This window comes from Carassius carassius, chromosome 42 (genome assembly GCF_963082965.1).
Source record: "Carassius carassius chromosome 42, fCarCar2.1, whole genome shotgun sequence".
Taxonomy (NCBI): domain Eukaryota; kingdom Metazoa; phylum Chordata; class Actinopteri; order Cypriniformes; family Cyprinidae; genus Carassius; species Carassius carassius.
In genome coordinates this window covers 16,617,062-16,630,805 of record NC_081796.1, presented here as the reverse complement: position 1 = coordinate 16,630,805, position 13,744 = coordinate 16,617,062, and the positions used below count along the sequence as shown (strand labels likewise).

The following is a 13,744-nucleotide window of genomic DNA, read 5'->3' as shown; positions in this document are numbered from 1 at the left end:
TTCCATTGTTTGTGGCAGTGTTCTAAAATAAAGGATTTCTGGGGAGAAGTGAAACAGTGTATTGAGGAAATATTAGAGATAAAATTACATTTAGAACCAAAAATTATTCTATTGGGTATCTCCCAGCTAACATTAACGTAAGAAAGAAGCATAGATTATTTTTAGATATAGGTCTGTTGTTGGCCAAAAGAGTCATTGCAATTGCTTGGAAAGATGTGGATAGACCAAGGATAGGTAGATGGCTTTCAGAATTAACAGCAACTCTGCCCTTAGAAAAGATCATGTATGCAATCAGGGGAAAGCAACCAATTTTTGATAATATCTGGGGCCCCTTTAATAATTTCTTTGCTAATAAAGACTTGTCTTGTTTGGTGGAGATATCTGGCGACGACCCATAAGTGGCCTCCTGCAGTTCACTTTATGAAAAGGTGTACTGTCTGATTTTTAATTTCTGATTCATGTGTAGTGCACACTGATGAGAGCGGTTGTGCACGGTAGATTTTGTAATTTCTCCATTTTTATTTACTTATGTATCGTTTGTTTATTACTTTGTGTATTTCATTTCTTTGTCTTTAGTTGTTTATATTTATTTAATTATTTGTGTTGTGATGTTATGTCTTGGTCATTTTGATGGACAGGATTCTGCGGGGTTTGGGGCAAGAGGTTTGAGTCCTAATGGTTATATGTAAATGTCAGTTTGTTTGAAAATAAATAAAGATATTGTTGGGGAAAAAAGTATTTTTAGTAGTAAATATGTTAATATAATAACTTTTTATTTTACTTTTTCAAATTATATAATCATTATTTATAACTGTTATATATTGTAAGTTTGGTAAGAAGGCCACGTCAGACTGCATGTTTGATAACCTTGCGCTCTTGTTACGTGACCATCACGGCACGTTTCCACTGCTGCTCTGTCTGCTGCTCAAACACACACACACGGTCGCTCGGGACTTCTCTAAAGACCTGTCGCCAGGATGTCCGCTTCTCGAACGGTAATATGTCTGCTGAGGAACGACCTGCGTCTGCATGATAACGAGGTAAGTTACTGTAAATATCACAGGCTTTTTTAATCTATAGAAACAAAGGAGCGTGCAGTCTCGTCTCGAGCAAAACACACTCGCGCCTGAATCAATATGCTTAAGCCTTATATTACATGACGCACAGTGCACTGCTCGGGATTTAACAAGTCGCAATGATTCTTTTACTAATAATACTTATTAAACTTAAAATAGAACACGAGAATTATAAATTGAGCTCGTTTCATAGTTGCAAAACATGTCCATACGAAGCTAAATATGGACGCTTATTGGGTAGTTTGTTGGGAATCGTCATAAAGGGCGTGGCCACAACTTGCAGATAAATATACGCATTCTACGTTCTCTAATTTATCTCTTTTTTACTATATTTATATAGTCTTTCTCTCTGTCTCTCTCTAGCAATAACAAGATTTAAAACTAAGTAATAAAATAGACTTTTACAAATACAAACAAATTAAGGGGAAGGCATTCATATCAACATACACTGCTGTACAAAAGTTTAGGATCAGTAATATTTTTAATGTTTTTTAATGAAGTCTCTTCTGTTAATCAAGTCTGCATTTATTTGATCAGCAATACAGAAAAAACTAATATTGTGAAATATTATTGCAATTACAGATTTCTATTTTAATATACTTTAAAATATAATTTATTCTTGTGATGCAAAATTTTCATCCTCATTACTCCAGTCTTCATTGTCACATGATCCTCCAGAAATCGTTCTAATATGCTGATTGAATATCAATATTGGAAATTGTTTTGCTGCTTAATTTTTTTTTTTTGGAACCTGTGAAACTTTTCAGGATACTTTAATAAAAAGTAAAAAAGAAAAAAAAAACAGCATTTATACTCTACCGTTCAAAAGTTTGGAGATTTTAATTTTTTGAAAGAAATGACAGCTTTTATTCAGCAAGAATGTGTTAAATTGATAAAAAAGTGATAATAAAGACTTATGTTGTTAGAAAAGATTGAACTTTATTCCTCAAATAATCCTGAAAAAAGTATCACAGGTTCCAAAAAATATTAAGCTTCCAACATTGATAATAAATCAGCATATTGGCATGAATTCTGAAGGATCATGTGACATTGAAGACTGCAGAATTATTTTAAATGGTAATAATATTTTAGAATATTACAGTTTTTTTCTGTATTTTTGGTCAAATAAATGCAACTATGATGAACAGAAGAGATGAACCACAGTGTGTGTGTGTGTGTGTGTGTGTGTGTATATATATTTATATATATATGAGTAGTTTATTGGCATGATTGTGTTTACATGCAATAATATAGTTGTGCAAATGAACAGCGATTTAATGAACTGCAGTGCTTGCTTCTACAGGTTAAGTTTTGTTGGGCCTATTAGAAAAACATGACAAACCGGTTTTACCTCATTCATCCAGGTGTTTCATTGGGCTCAGAGGAATGCTGATCACATCATCCCCCTCTACTGCTTCGACCCGCGGCATTACCAGGGCACCTATCACTTCAACTTCCCTAAGACTGGACCTTTCCGTTTACGTTTCCTCCTGGACAGTGTGAAAGACCTGAGGGCCACACTGAGGAAACGGGGCAGGTGGGAATTTTATTTCACACAGAAAGTACTTACTTTTTTTTTTTGTACATACTGATGTTACATGATTGATATGTATTTATATGCCTTTGTGCAGCACACTGTTGGTGAGACAAGGGAAGCCAGAGGATGTTGTTAGTGATTTGATTCAGCAGCTGGGTTCAGTCACAGCTGTGGCATTTCATGAGGAGGTGTGTTTCAGAGCCAATAACAGCCATCATCGATCACATAGGCTCTATAGCAGTGGTCTCAAACTCAGTTCCTGGAGGGCCACAGCTCTGCAGAGTTTAGCTCCAACCAGCTCCAACTCACATCTGCTTGGAAGTTTCTAGTAATCCTGAAGAGTTTGATTAGCTGGACCAGGTGTGTTTGATTAGGGTTGGAGCTAAACTATGCAGACCTGTGGCCCTCCAGGAATTGAGTTTGAAGCTGCATCCGAAAACTAAAAAATGCTGCCTTCGGAGGACGGATTCCAAGGTAGGAAGGCATCAAGGCACGTCCGAATTACATGCATACAAATAACATTAACATTAAAGCTTAAAAAAATCTAGATCAAATATAAAATGTAGATACAACTATACATTAAGGGAATGTAAAAAAAGGCATATAATAAAATTAAAAATAAAGTTAAATAAAGCAGCGCAAGGCAAATGACAGATAGAGTGCAAATCAATGAAGTGAACAACAGTGCAGATAAAAGATTTTTAGTGCAAAAAAAAATCCCTTATAAAAAATATCTTAAGTCTGATTAAAGTGACAAGTGACAAAGGGCTCAAGAGCAGTTATTTTATTTAACTGACTGATGAGGTAGTGGAATGACGTCAGTTCCATGCTGAATGAGGTAGTGAGCAGACCAATGCTGCACAAAGTGACTAGTGCATGCCATCATATAATTAGTGTGTGAGGGGTGGGGGTGGGGGGGTTTCATAGTTCAGTGGTGCCTGGGGCAGAAGAGGGGAGGGGGCGCAAGTTCGGGAGGGAGTTCAGCTTCCTGACAGCCTGGTGGATGAAGCTGTCCTTCAGTCTGCTGGTCCTGGCCTGGAGACTCCGAGACTCGAGTCGAGACTCCAAGACTCGATGGTGCCTCTGTAGAAGGTGTACATGATGGGGGGCGGGGCTCTGGCTCTCTTCAGTTTGCTGAGGAAGTAGAGACGCTGTTGTGATTTCTTGGCCAGTGCTGCAGTGTTTTCAGTCCAGGAGAGGTCCTCTGTGATGTGCACACCCAGGAACTTGGTGCTGCTCACTCTCTCCACAGTCGCACCGTTGATGGTCAGAGGAACGTGCTGAGTGTGTGCTCTCCTGAAGTCTACAACAATCTCCTTTGTCTTCTCCACTTTCAGAGCGAGATTGTTGTCACTGCACCACTTGGACAGGCGGCTCACCTCACTCCTGTAGTTTGTCTCATCTTTGTTGCTAATGAGACCCACCACAGTCGTGTCATCTGCAAACTTAATAAAGAGGTTGGAGTTGTGTGATGGTGTGCAGTCATGGGTCAGCAGAGTGAAGAGGACGGGGCTCAGCACACAGGTCAGCGTCATCACCTGGTCGCCGGGAGGAGGTGGAGTCTTCTGTGCAGTGGTGCTGTTTTGTTGCTCAAAGCGAGCGAAGAAGGTGTTCAGCTCGTTCAGCAGAGAGATGTTGTTGTCACAGGTCCGTGGGGGGGGGCTTGTAGTCCGTAATGTTCTGTATCCCCTCCCACAGGTTCCTAGTGTCTCTGCTGTCGCTGAATGTCTACAACATACATGTCTACAACAAATATACACCTAGTTATCACCAAAGCTCTCTATATTTTGCTGTATAGATCATTAAACCATTACACTGCCTCAGAAGCCTGTCCGAAATCAGTTTCATGAGGTGCCCTAGTGCAAAAACGCTGCCTGCAAAGTCATTGCCTGATTAGACAGCAAGGCAGCAAGTCACCTGCCTAAGTTTTCGGATGCAGCTTGAGACCAGTGTTCTATAGGATGTCGTCTGACACTTTCTGTCTATTGCCTGAAGGTGGCATCAGAGGAAAGAAATGTGGAGAAGAAGCTAAAGGCCATCTGCTGCCAAAACAAAGTCAAGGTTCAGACTTTCTGGGGTTCTACACTTTACCACAGAGACGATCTGCCATTCACTCACATTGGAGGGTAGGACAAGTGTTGCAGTGTTATTTTAGTATTATTTAAATACTTTTACTAATATTTATACTTCTACAAATATTGCATTAATTAATATTTTGAATAAGCTTATTTATATTTTAAGTTTAATTAATTTTGTTATGTGCTTTTGTCATATTTATTCATTTTTGTATTTTTATTTCACACTGATTTTAATTTGTTTGTTCAAACTGTCTTTCATCATATATTTAAATTGTATTTTATTTTAGAATTATGTCAAAAAATTAACTGTCAGTTAACAATAACTACAAGTGTGCTACAAGTGTGACTGCATCATATAATAATAGCTGTTAATAGTGTTCATCGTCTGGTTGACTACGTCTTGTATTATTTTTTCAGAACATTTCTTTCATATGCGCACAAACTGACAGTCACCAATATCGTAGAAACTTAATTTTCTGTAAAGTTTATTTGCAATGATTTGTATCGTATAAAGCGCTATACAAATAAACTTGAATTGATTTAACCTTAGTAAATCCCTTGATGAGATTTGGCATGTTAATGATAATGTTACAAAATGTTAAAAGTATTTCCATAACTGTTATGGCCTCTGCATTTCCATCCTATGTAAAAGTTTGCTAATTCTGCATGCTTAATAATACATCTTAATATTAATGTTAGATCTTCCCTATACTATATTTAAACAACTTTACCAAACAGGATTGATTGCAAAACTTTATATAAAAATAATTTTTATATTTAAAGACGTTTCTAAAAAGAATCACTTGTCACTTGTAATCATTCAGTTTCCATCCGATTTATTGTTATTGTGCTTTAAACTACAGGTTTTATTTATTTATTTATTTTTCATTAAAATAAAAGTTGGTGCTGACATATAATACAAAATTACTAATTATTTTATCCTACCCATGTTAGTAATTTTAAAAAATCATTCAACTTTCTTAGGAAACTTCACAGAAAAGTACTGGAAACTGTTTTGCGAGTCCACTGCTACTGTAACTTCCTGTTTTTTAGGATCTGATTAGTAATTGCAGTTTCAGTGCTTTTGAGTTTGCATTTCCTGCTTCTCATCTCTGCTGTCTTTTCAAGGTTACCTGATGTTTACACCCAGTTTAGAAAGGTAGTTGAGGGACAGAGCAGAGTGCGACCTGTCCTTTCCACCCCGGCACAGGTTAAATCTCTTCCTGTTGGACTGGAAGAGGGCACAATCCCAACATTTGAGGGCCTGGGACAGACAGGTACCTTGATTTACACAACTGTACTGCATTTAGAGTAAACTGCAACAGTATCTCAAGGGACAAAACTTGACACAGTCAGAAAGCTCCAGGCTGAATCAGTTACTCATATTTCCTTTTTTTAATATAGCAATATTACATTAATTGTGCTGTGATTTCATCTTAGATAATTGTACAATCCACAGAGGGATATTTAACAGATAAACAGAATTGATTTTATGTTAACCAGTTAGGAATAATCCTGATATATTTCCTGTCTGTGGTTTCAGAGCCGGTGGAGGACTGCCGCTCGGTCTTTCCCTGTCGTGGTGGAGAGACTGAGGCTCTTGCTAGGCTGAAACATTACTTTTGGGATACAGTGAGGCCTCTTCTTACAGTTTTCTAAAATGACTTAAAGTAGTAGTTCACCTGAAAATGAATATTTGCTAAAAGTTCACTCCCCTTCAGGACATCCAAGATGTAGATAAGTTTGTTTCTTCATCAGAAGAGATCACTTGCTCACCAATAAATACTCTGCAGTGAATGGGTGCCGTCAGAATGAGAGTTCAAACAACTTATAAAAACATCTCAGTAATCCATAAGTAATTGATTCTTACGAATCGAAAAGCTGGATGTTTGTGATAAACACATTCGTCATTAGGAAGTTTTTAATTTAAAACCATTGCTTCTTGCTAAAACACGAGTCCTCTATCCGTAATAATCCGTCTTGTCTGAATCAGGAGGGAAATATGCACGGATAAAGCACTGTTTACAAGTGAAAACAGGCCTCAGTTCTAAACAAATACTGTATGCCTGTGGATTTTAATGTGAGAGGACAACAGGTATGAACTTTTTCACTGGAGTTATGTGTTATTATGGATGATGGACTTTTATTCTGTCCAGAAGACAAATGACTGTAATCGTGCGGATTACTTGTGGATCACTGGGATGTTTTTATCAGTTGTTTGGACTCTCATTCTGATGGCACCCATTCACTGCAGAGGACCCAGTGGTGAGCAAGTGATGTAATGCTAAATTTCTCCAAACCTGTTCCAGTGAAGAAACTCATCTACATCTTGGATGACCTGAGGGTAAGTAAATCAGTTCATTTTTATTTTAGAGAGGGTTATTTAATGCTTGTTTTATCACAGAATGCCGTTGCAGCTTATAAGGAGACCCGGAATGGCATGATCGGAGTGGACTATTCCACAAAATTTTCTCCTTGGTGAGCCCTCAAAATTAAATTTTCCTAATGCATGAGTACAGCACAGAATAATGCTGAGTGGTCATTATCCTCCTTCAGGCTTGCATTGGGCTGCATATCACCCAGGTACATCTATGAGCAGATTAAGAAGTATGAAGCCGAACGAACTGCCAACCAAAGCACATACTGGTGAGTAACGTGGTTAGGAATATGTTTTCAAATCAAGTTAACTTGTGCCAGGTTTTTATATGCAACATTACTACATTTTTCTTCACCAGGGTGATATTTGAACTTCTGTGGAGAGATTACTTCAAATTTGTGGGTTTAAAATATGGAAACAGAATATTTCATATGAATGGTAAATCAGGATTTTTGTTTCTTTTGATCTATTTTGGTTTTAGTTTCTTATTAATCATATAATGATCATTTCTTCCCTAATGAACTGAAGGTCTGCAAGACAAGCATGTGTCATGGAAAACAGATATGACATTGTTCAATGCATGGAAAGGTAATGTTCTAGTCTTTTTACCCAGTTCTTAATTTCATTAATCAACCAATGGATACACATTTCAATGAATTATCTCTGAATTTAATGAGACATTTTTTCACTTGTCGTTCAGAGGGGAGAACTGGGGTGCCATTTGTCGATGCGAACATGAGGGAGCTTGCACTTACAGGATTCATGTCCAACAGAGGACGTCAAAACGTGGCCAGCTTTCTGACCAAAGACTTGGGCTTAGACTGGAGACAGGGTGCTGAGTGGTTTGAATATCTGCTGGTAGGAAACATTTGCTATATTTGATAGAGTGGGTTAATGCTCTCTGCTTTTTGCTGATGATTGATGCAAGATCTTTCATTGGCATCAGGTGGATCATGACGTCTGCAGCAACTACGGAAACTGGCTCTATAGTGCTGGAATAGGAAATGACCCACGAGAAAACAGGAAGTTTAATATGATCAAACAAGGACTGGACTATGACAATAATGTAAGTAGTAATTGTTTAGTTTAGTTAATTAGACTCTGTCATATCATCAATCAAATGTTTAAATGATTAAAATGACCATTAATAATAAATTAACACTTGTTTTTAGTGCCTAAACTTATGTAAATTCTATTCATAAAGGCACATCCTGGTATTTTCCACTTTTAAATACTCTTTACTGTTATTTAAGTGAGCAGGCTCTACAAACATGCCTCAATAGCACTGCATACTATAGGGGTAAGTTGTCACAGTAGACCATGCCATTAAATAACCATAGTTTAAATAGTAAAATACTATTAATAAAAAAATCATAAAATGGCAAATTTGGTAAGGGAGCATAATAAAACCAAATTGATTACACTTAATATTTGAAAATTTAGTATATGATTAAAATAATAAATTAGAACTTGTTAGTGCCTAAACTTATGTGAATCATATTCATAAAGGCATATCCTGGTTTTTTCCACTTTTTTCTTCATTGTCACTTAAATTAGGAGGTTTTACCATGATGTAGGAAGAGAAAGTTACACATAGTTCTGATGCGTCTGAGAGATTACAGTAATATGATAAGGCTTATTTTCACACAAAATTGACCCACAATTATGTATCTGTGAAGGGGGAATATGTGCGACAGTGGGTTCCAGAGCTTCGAGGTATTAAAGGTGGGGACGTTCACACACCCTGGACCCTCAGCAACTCTGCACTCTCACACGCCCAGGTTTCACTCAACGAAACATACCCTTCCCCTGTTATCATAGCACCCGAGTGGAGTCGCCATATCAACAACAAATCAGTGAGATTATTAGCAACTTTACATTATTGATTGTAAGGGACAAAGATAAGCTTGTTTTCAAACAAATTACACAATTTTATTCTGTTTCTTTTCAGTCTGGTCCACCGGCAAAAGGAAGGAAGGGCTCATCTTACACACCAAGACAACACAAAGACAGAGGCATTGACTTCTATTTCTCCAACAAGAAGAGTTTCTGAGGAGGAAATGTAGTGGAAAAGTGTTTTTTATTTTTTATTTTTTATTTTACTGCTGGACATCACAAATAGATGCAAGCCATCTGCTTAGGTCACAGGTTACACAGTGGAATGAGGAAGGGGAAATGAAAAACAGTGTGGTTTAGTGTTGCTCTTTCTGAATCTGTTTTCGGACGCAGATCCAGAAACTGCTGCTCACATTCTGAAGACTTCATTTTCAAACCGTAACTCAGATTTCCATGTATTTCTATACATTGTGTTGAATACATTATTGCATTTTTGGTGGTTTTAATAAGTTCCTGCGAATGTCCTGGTTCAGTCAAAGATGATTAAACGTTTTGGAGTTGTTTTTCATGCTGTTATACCTAAAAATAAAAAGATTGGGATTTTTTTTTTATTGGTGACTTTTTCCTTTCTCGCATGAAACGGTGAAATATATGATGAAAATGATAAGAACAATGAAAAGCTTAAATAATGTCCACATACAGAATAGTCATTTATTCAGAAATAGGAAGCGAGAAGTGCCAACTGTTTCAGTTTTGTTTTAAAAAGCGATGGAAAACGCTGTAAAAAAAAAACAGCTGTGTGCTAATAACGCTATTAGTAAATCTGTTACGTCCATGTGCACCTTTACCTGAAACACCCCCCCCCCCCTTTCAGACTTTCAAGCATATTTATCAGACATAAATATCAGGGACTTTTCTTAGGGTTACTCAATTTGATTATTAAAATAATAATAATAATCAGTCAAAAAACGTCTTTCTTATCAACAAGATTGCTTCCTGTAGTTTATGTTTGTCAAGCCATTGACTTTGGTGAATTATTATAATTTTTTTTAACTAAACTGAACGCAGACAATGTTGTAAACATAATTAGACAAGTATTAACAATATTCTACACACTGAACCAAAGCGCTTCTGCAAAACAGACCATTTTAAGCATTTTTCATCAACTGTCTTGCGTAATCGTTGCGGAAATTGCCCATATTTGGTGTTGGGGCTGTGCTTTTGTAAGCAGATCGGAGATCGGTGTTCTGAGAAACTGCTCATGAAACAGTCAATACTGCCTTTTTATGCAAACCTCGCGCGCTCACGACTCCATTGGCTGTACATGTATTTCGTCATTTCTCTGACTCACGTTTTTTTTGCGATCATTTCCTCAGTCTTCGCAGTTGTTTAGAGAACGTATTACTGTTCGTGATATTTTGTTGTTGTTTCTTTCAGTTTAACGGTAGCGTCAGAAAATGTCACCTTAAGATATTTACCTTTTCGTATCACTTTCTCTTCTCGAGTTAAAGGCGGAGATTAACAACTTGAGTTGGGTTACCGTGAGAATTGGCCATAAATATGGCATCTAAATCAAGTATAGACTATGAGGCAATTCCAGTAACAGCTTTAAACTGCAATTTCCGAAAGAAACTGGGGCTGTACTTGAATCCAACAAACGCGGTGGCAGCAGACTGGAGGGCAGTCGCCGAGATGATGGACTATACCTACCTGGAGATCAAAAACTTCGAGAAAAGAGAGTATCCCTTTGAAAAGGTCTTAACGGAGTGGGAAACTCGTCCAGATGCTACAGTGGCAAATTTACTGTCGATTTTAGAAAAAGCGGAAAGGAAAGATGTCATATCAGACCTCAAAGACTTTATAGGTATGTCACCCACGTTTTATTTATATTATACGAGCCTATATGTGATATATAAATAAACATTATTTATAAAACTGATTTAGTATTATTACTGTTTTTATTAATGCTTTATAAATCTGATCATCACCACCAGTATAAGTATTGTTTTTCATGTCAGTTAAAAAATATACATTTACAAAAGGAGAATTGAATAGAAAGGAACACAGAATTAACTCCCAGGTAGAAAAATTTGTAAGAAATGTCACAGTTTATAGCAATTCTTGTCCACTTATTAAAACAAAAGTAGTCTATTATTGCTTTTCTTTCTTCTTCTTATTTTTTTTAAAGAGTTAAGCCATATCCAACCACCACAAAATGAAAATAAAAAATTCTAAAAAGCATTACTGAGAAAAGAATGACTAATTCTGAGAACAGGAGAAAGTGACCATCTATGAAATGGCTTTAATTATTTCGGACAAGAGAGAAGATCTCTAGCTAAGTGCTTTTGTATGTTGATGGTGTTTGTGCACAGATGATGACTGCAGGAAGTATTTGGAAAGACAGCTGAGGAAGCCTGTCCAGGTTCCAGTGGTGGACAGCTGTGGGCCGCGCACACAGGAGCTAGAAGGCATCACGCTGTGTGATGATCCACAAGGTGAGTTTTTCTCTGTTCTGTCTGAAGACACTGCGTGGAGTTAGCTCAATAGCAGATTACCAACCTAATCATTGTCTTCACTGGACAGGACTAACACCGGAGACCTTTGATGCTTTCATCTGCTATTGTAAGAATGACTTCCAGTTTGTGCATGAGATGATCAAACAGTTGGAACAGACTGAATACAACCTGAAGCTGTGTGTCTTTGACCGAGACGTCCTTCCTGGCACATGTGTGTGGACCATCACCAGTGAGCTCATAGAAAAAAGGCAAGTTGGTTGAGGTTATTTATCATCCAATGCTCATTTAAGTTAATCTTTAAAAAGAATATACAATAATAATAATAATTTAAAAACACTTTTATAAAAAAATGTTATACAATACTGTACATAACATTGCCTTTATTTATATATTAGTTATTATAGTTATTATAGTTATTATTATTACATGCATTTTATGCATTTGTAAATTCTTGATGAATTGTCAGATATCTTTACATGTTTGTAATCAGTTTTGTTTTTGCCTTTTAGGTGCAAAAGGATGGTGGTGGTCATTTCTGATGACTATCTGGACAGTGATGCATGTGATTTTCAGACAAAGTTTGCACTCAGCCTTTGCCCAGGTACAGCATTTTTCTTATTTATTTGAGTTGCATTGCCATTTGTATTATTAGCTTATTTGGGCCCAAGCACTGTTCAAAGGCTCTTCTAATATTTTTTGTTAAGGTTTTTTGTTTTTGAGACACTTAAACCTGAAATTTGGAATGCACTCCAGAGCACTCTGTACATATCAAGTTCCCATCCATCTTCCTTCACCCTGATATTCAATAACTCCACCCAACAGGAAGTTTATATGTTCATGCCCAAATGTGCTATATCATTAGCTAAACTTTATAGGCTAAAAAGGATTTATTTTCTATTGTCAATAGTGTAGCGTAGTATAATGCACAACTCAAACAACAATCACTTTCTAAATCAAATTCACATGACCGCACTTTCATATCTGCAGAGCTGGGCAAAAATGTAGTTTTCATTTTGTGATAATGTAAACAATCAAGCTGTTAACATTTGCTATTTAGTATATATCACCTTTAGTGAGTATATGGGTTAAATGTTGAAAATGCTTATATATGAAACTTTATATATAGAGGTGATAATATAGTTTACTTTTAGTGACGACATAAACAATTAAGCAATTGAGAACTGTTATATAGTATATATCAGCACTGAGCAGTTATATCGGTTTTGCCATGGTAAAGCAATACATCTTGAGTGATTTAAAGCAAACTTGAGCTTTAGGTTTGCTCATGGAGGCTGTGAGGTTCCTAATATATAACATTTTGACTTTTGTCTCTGCTGCAGGAGCTCGCTCTAAACGTCTAATTCCTGTTGTCTACAAAACCATGAAGAGGCCTTTTCCCAGCATTCTCCGTTTTCTGACCATCTGTGATTACACCAGACCCTGCACACAGGCCTGGTTCTGGACCCGGCTGGCCAAGGCACTCTCACTGCCCTGATCCTTTCAATAGACACTGTTAAACGGGTCATGAACTGCCTTTTCTTTATTTTGTACTGTTCTCTGAGGTCCACTTATAATGTTATAATGTCATTTAGAAGTAATAGGCTATTTTCTGTTCTGTTATGACCCCCTCATCGAATCGCTCTGTTTGAATGGGTATGGGTTTGGCGGATTCTAGACTCGGAAGTAAACACCCACTGGTATGATTGGCTAACAGTTGTATGTGTATGTTTGACAGCCTACACCCTTCACAGATGGACACTGTTGTGATTTAGGTTAAAAGTTTTATAAATCGCTACATACCAAACGTTCTGTTTAACAGACGGAGCAATAGTGACCACGTAATAAAAACACTTCTATGTTGCAACCACTGATCTATAATATAGAATATAATAATATATAGTCATATATATATATATATATATATATATATATATATAGATCAGTGGTTGCAACGTTACTGTCGGATCCAATATAGCCACCACAGCATCATCTTTTAGTTTCAGTCTTTCTGAAAATCCTGCGTCGAATTGTGCCAAGTTCTTACTGATGTGGCCTGGAACATAAAAAATAAAGTTCATCCACTCTTTCCTAATGTTGGGATCAGGAGGAAGGCAGTGCAAAGACTGTTTTTCTGCAACTTGGCACTGCACAGTGTCTTGTTGTTTTCGGAGTCATCTTTCGTTTGGTTTCTGTGTAAACCTGCATTTGCCTCTCTCGTTATTTACACTACATGTGCAAATCAGTGGGCGGGGCTAAAGAGGCAGTGATGTAGGCGCTGATCTTCTTCTGTAGAGGAGGTGTTTAGCCACAATATTACATCATAA

General features: G+C 37.0%; 2 protein-coding genes across 3 annotated transcripts; both read left to right on the top strand.

Annotated features, from left to right (window-relative positions):
- Positions 1-912: 912 nt before the first annotated feature.
- On the top strand, positions 913-9,514 carry LOC132124025 (cryptochrome DASH). 2 transcript variants are annotated; one of them, XM_059534758.1, is made up of 14 exons: positions 913-1,040; positions 2,441-2,613; positions 2,708-2,801; positions 4,609-4,739; positions 5,820-5,968; positions 6,235-6,323; positions 7,096-7,169; positions 7,248-7,337; positions 7,427-7,506; positions 7,597-7,656; positions 7,769-7,926; positions 8,015-8,134; positions 8,748-8,924; positions 9,020-9,514. In XM_059534758.1, the coding sequence occupies exons 1-14, from the start codon at positions 978-980 to the stop codon at positions 9,119-9,121; spliced, it is 1,560 nt and encodes a 519-aa protein (XP_059390741.1). In that variant the 5' UTR covers positions 913-977; the 3' UTR covers positions 9,122-9,514. The 2 variants fall into 2 exon arrangements, with proteins under 2 accessions (XP_059390741.1, XP_059390743.1); XM_059534760.1 differs by lacking the exon at positions 8,748-8,924.
- Positions 9,515-10,196: 682 nt separating this feature from the next.
- On the top strand, positions 10,197-13,279 carry LOC132123839 (myeloid differentiation primary response protein MyD88). The gene is made up of 5 exons (XM_059534529.1): positions 10,197-10,768; positions 11,277-11,399; positions 11,488-11,668; positions 11,930-12,021; positions 12,761-13,279. Exons 1-5 carry the CDS (start codon positions 10,465-10,467, stop codon positions 12,913-12,915), a joined length of 855 nt encoding a protein of 284 aa, XP_059390512.1. The 5' UTR covers positions 10,197-10,464; the 3' UTR covers positions 12,916-13,279.
- Positions 13,280-13,744: the final 465 nt, after the last annotated feature.

Excerpts from the sequence above, each read along its gene's own strand:
- LOC132124025 (XM_059534758.1), top strand. The coding sequence starts at position 978 with ATGTCCGCTTCTCGAACGGTAATATGTCTGCTGAGGAACGACCTGCGT. Across the intron at positions 7,657-7,768 it reads ATTGTTCAATGCATGGAAAG|AGGGGAGAACTGGGGTGCCA; the intron begins GTAATGTTCTAG and ends CTTGTCGTTCAG. Across the intron at positions 8,925-9,019 it reads GCCATATCAACAACAAATCA|TCTGGTCCACCGGCAAAAGG; the intron begins GTGAGATTATTA and ends GTTTCTTTTCAG.
- LOC132123839 (XM_059534529.1), top strand. The coding sequence starts at position 10,465 with ATGGCATCTAAATCAAGTATAGACTATGAGGCAATTCCAGTAACAGCT. Across the intron at positions 10,769-11,276 it reads AGACCTCAAAGACTTTATAG|ATGATGACTGCAGGAAGTAT; the intron begins GTATGTCACCCA and ends GTTTGTGCACAG. Across the intron at positions 11,669-11,929 it reads AGTGAGCTCATAGAAAAAAG|GTGCAAAAGGATGGTGGTGG; the intron begins GCAAGTTGGTTG and ends TTTGCCTTTTAG.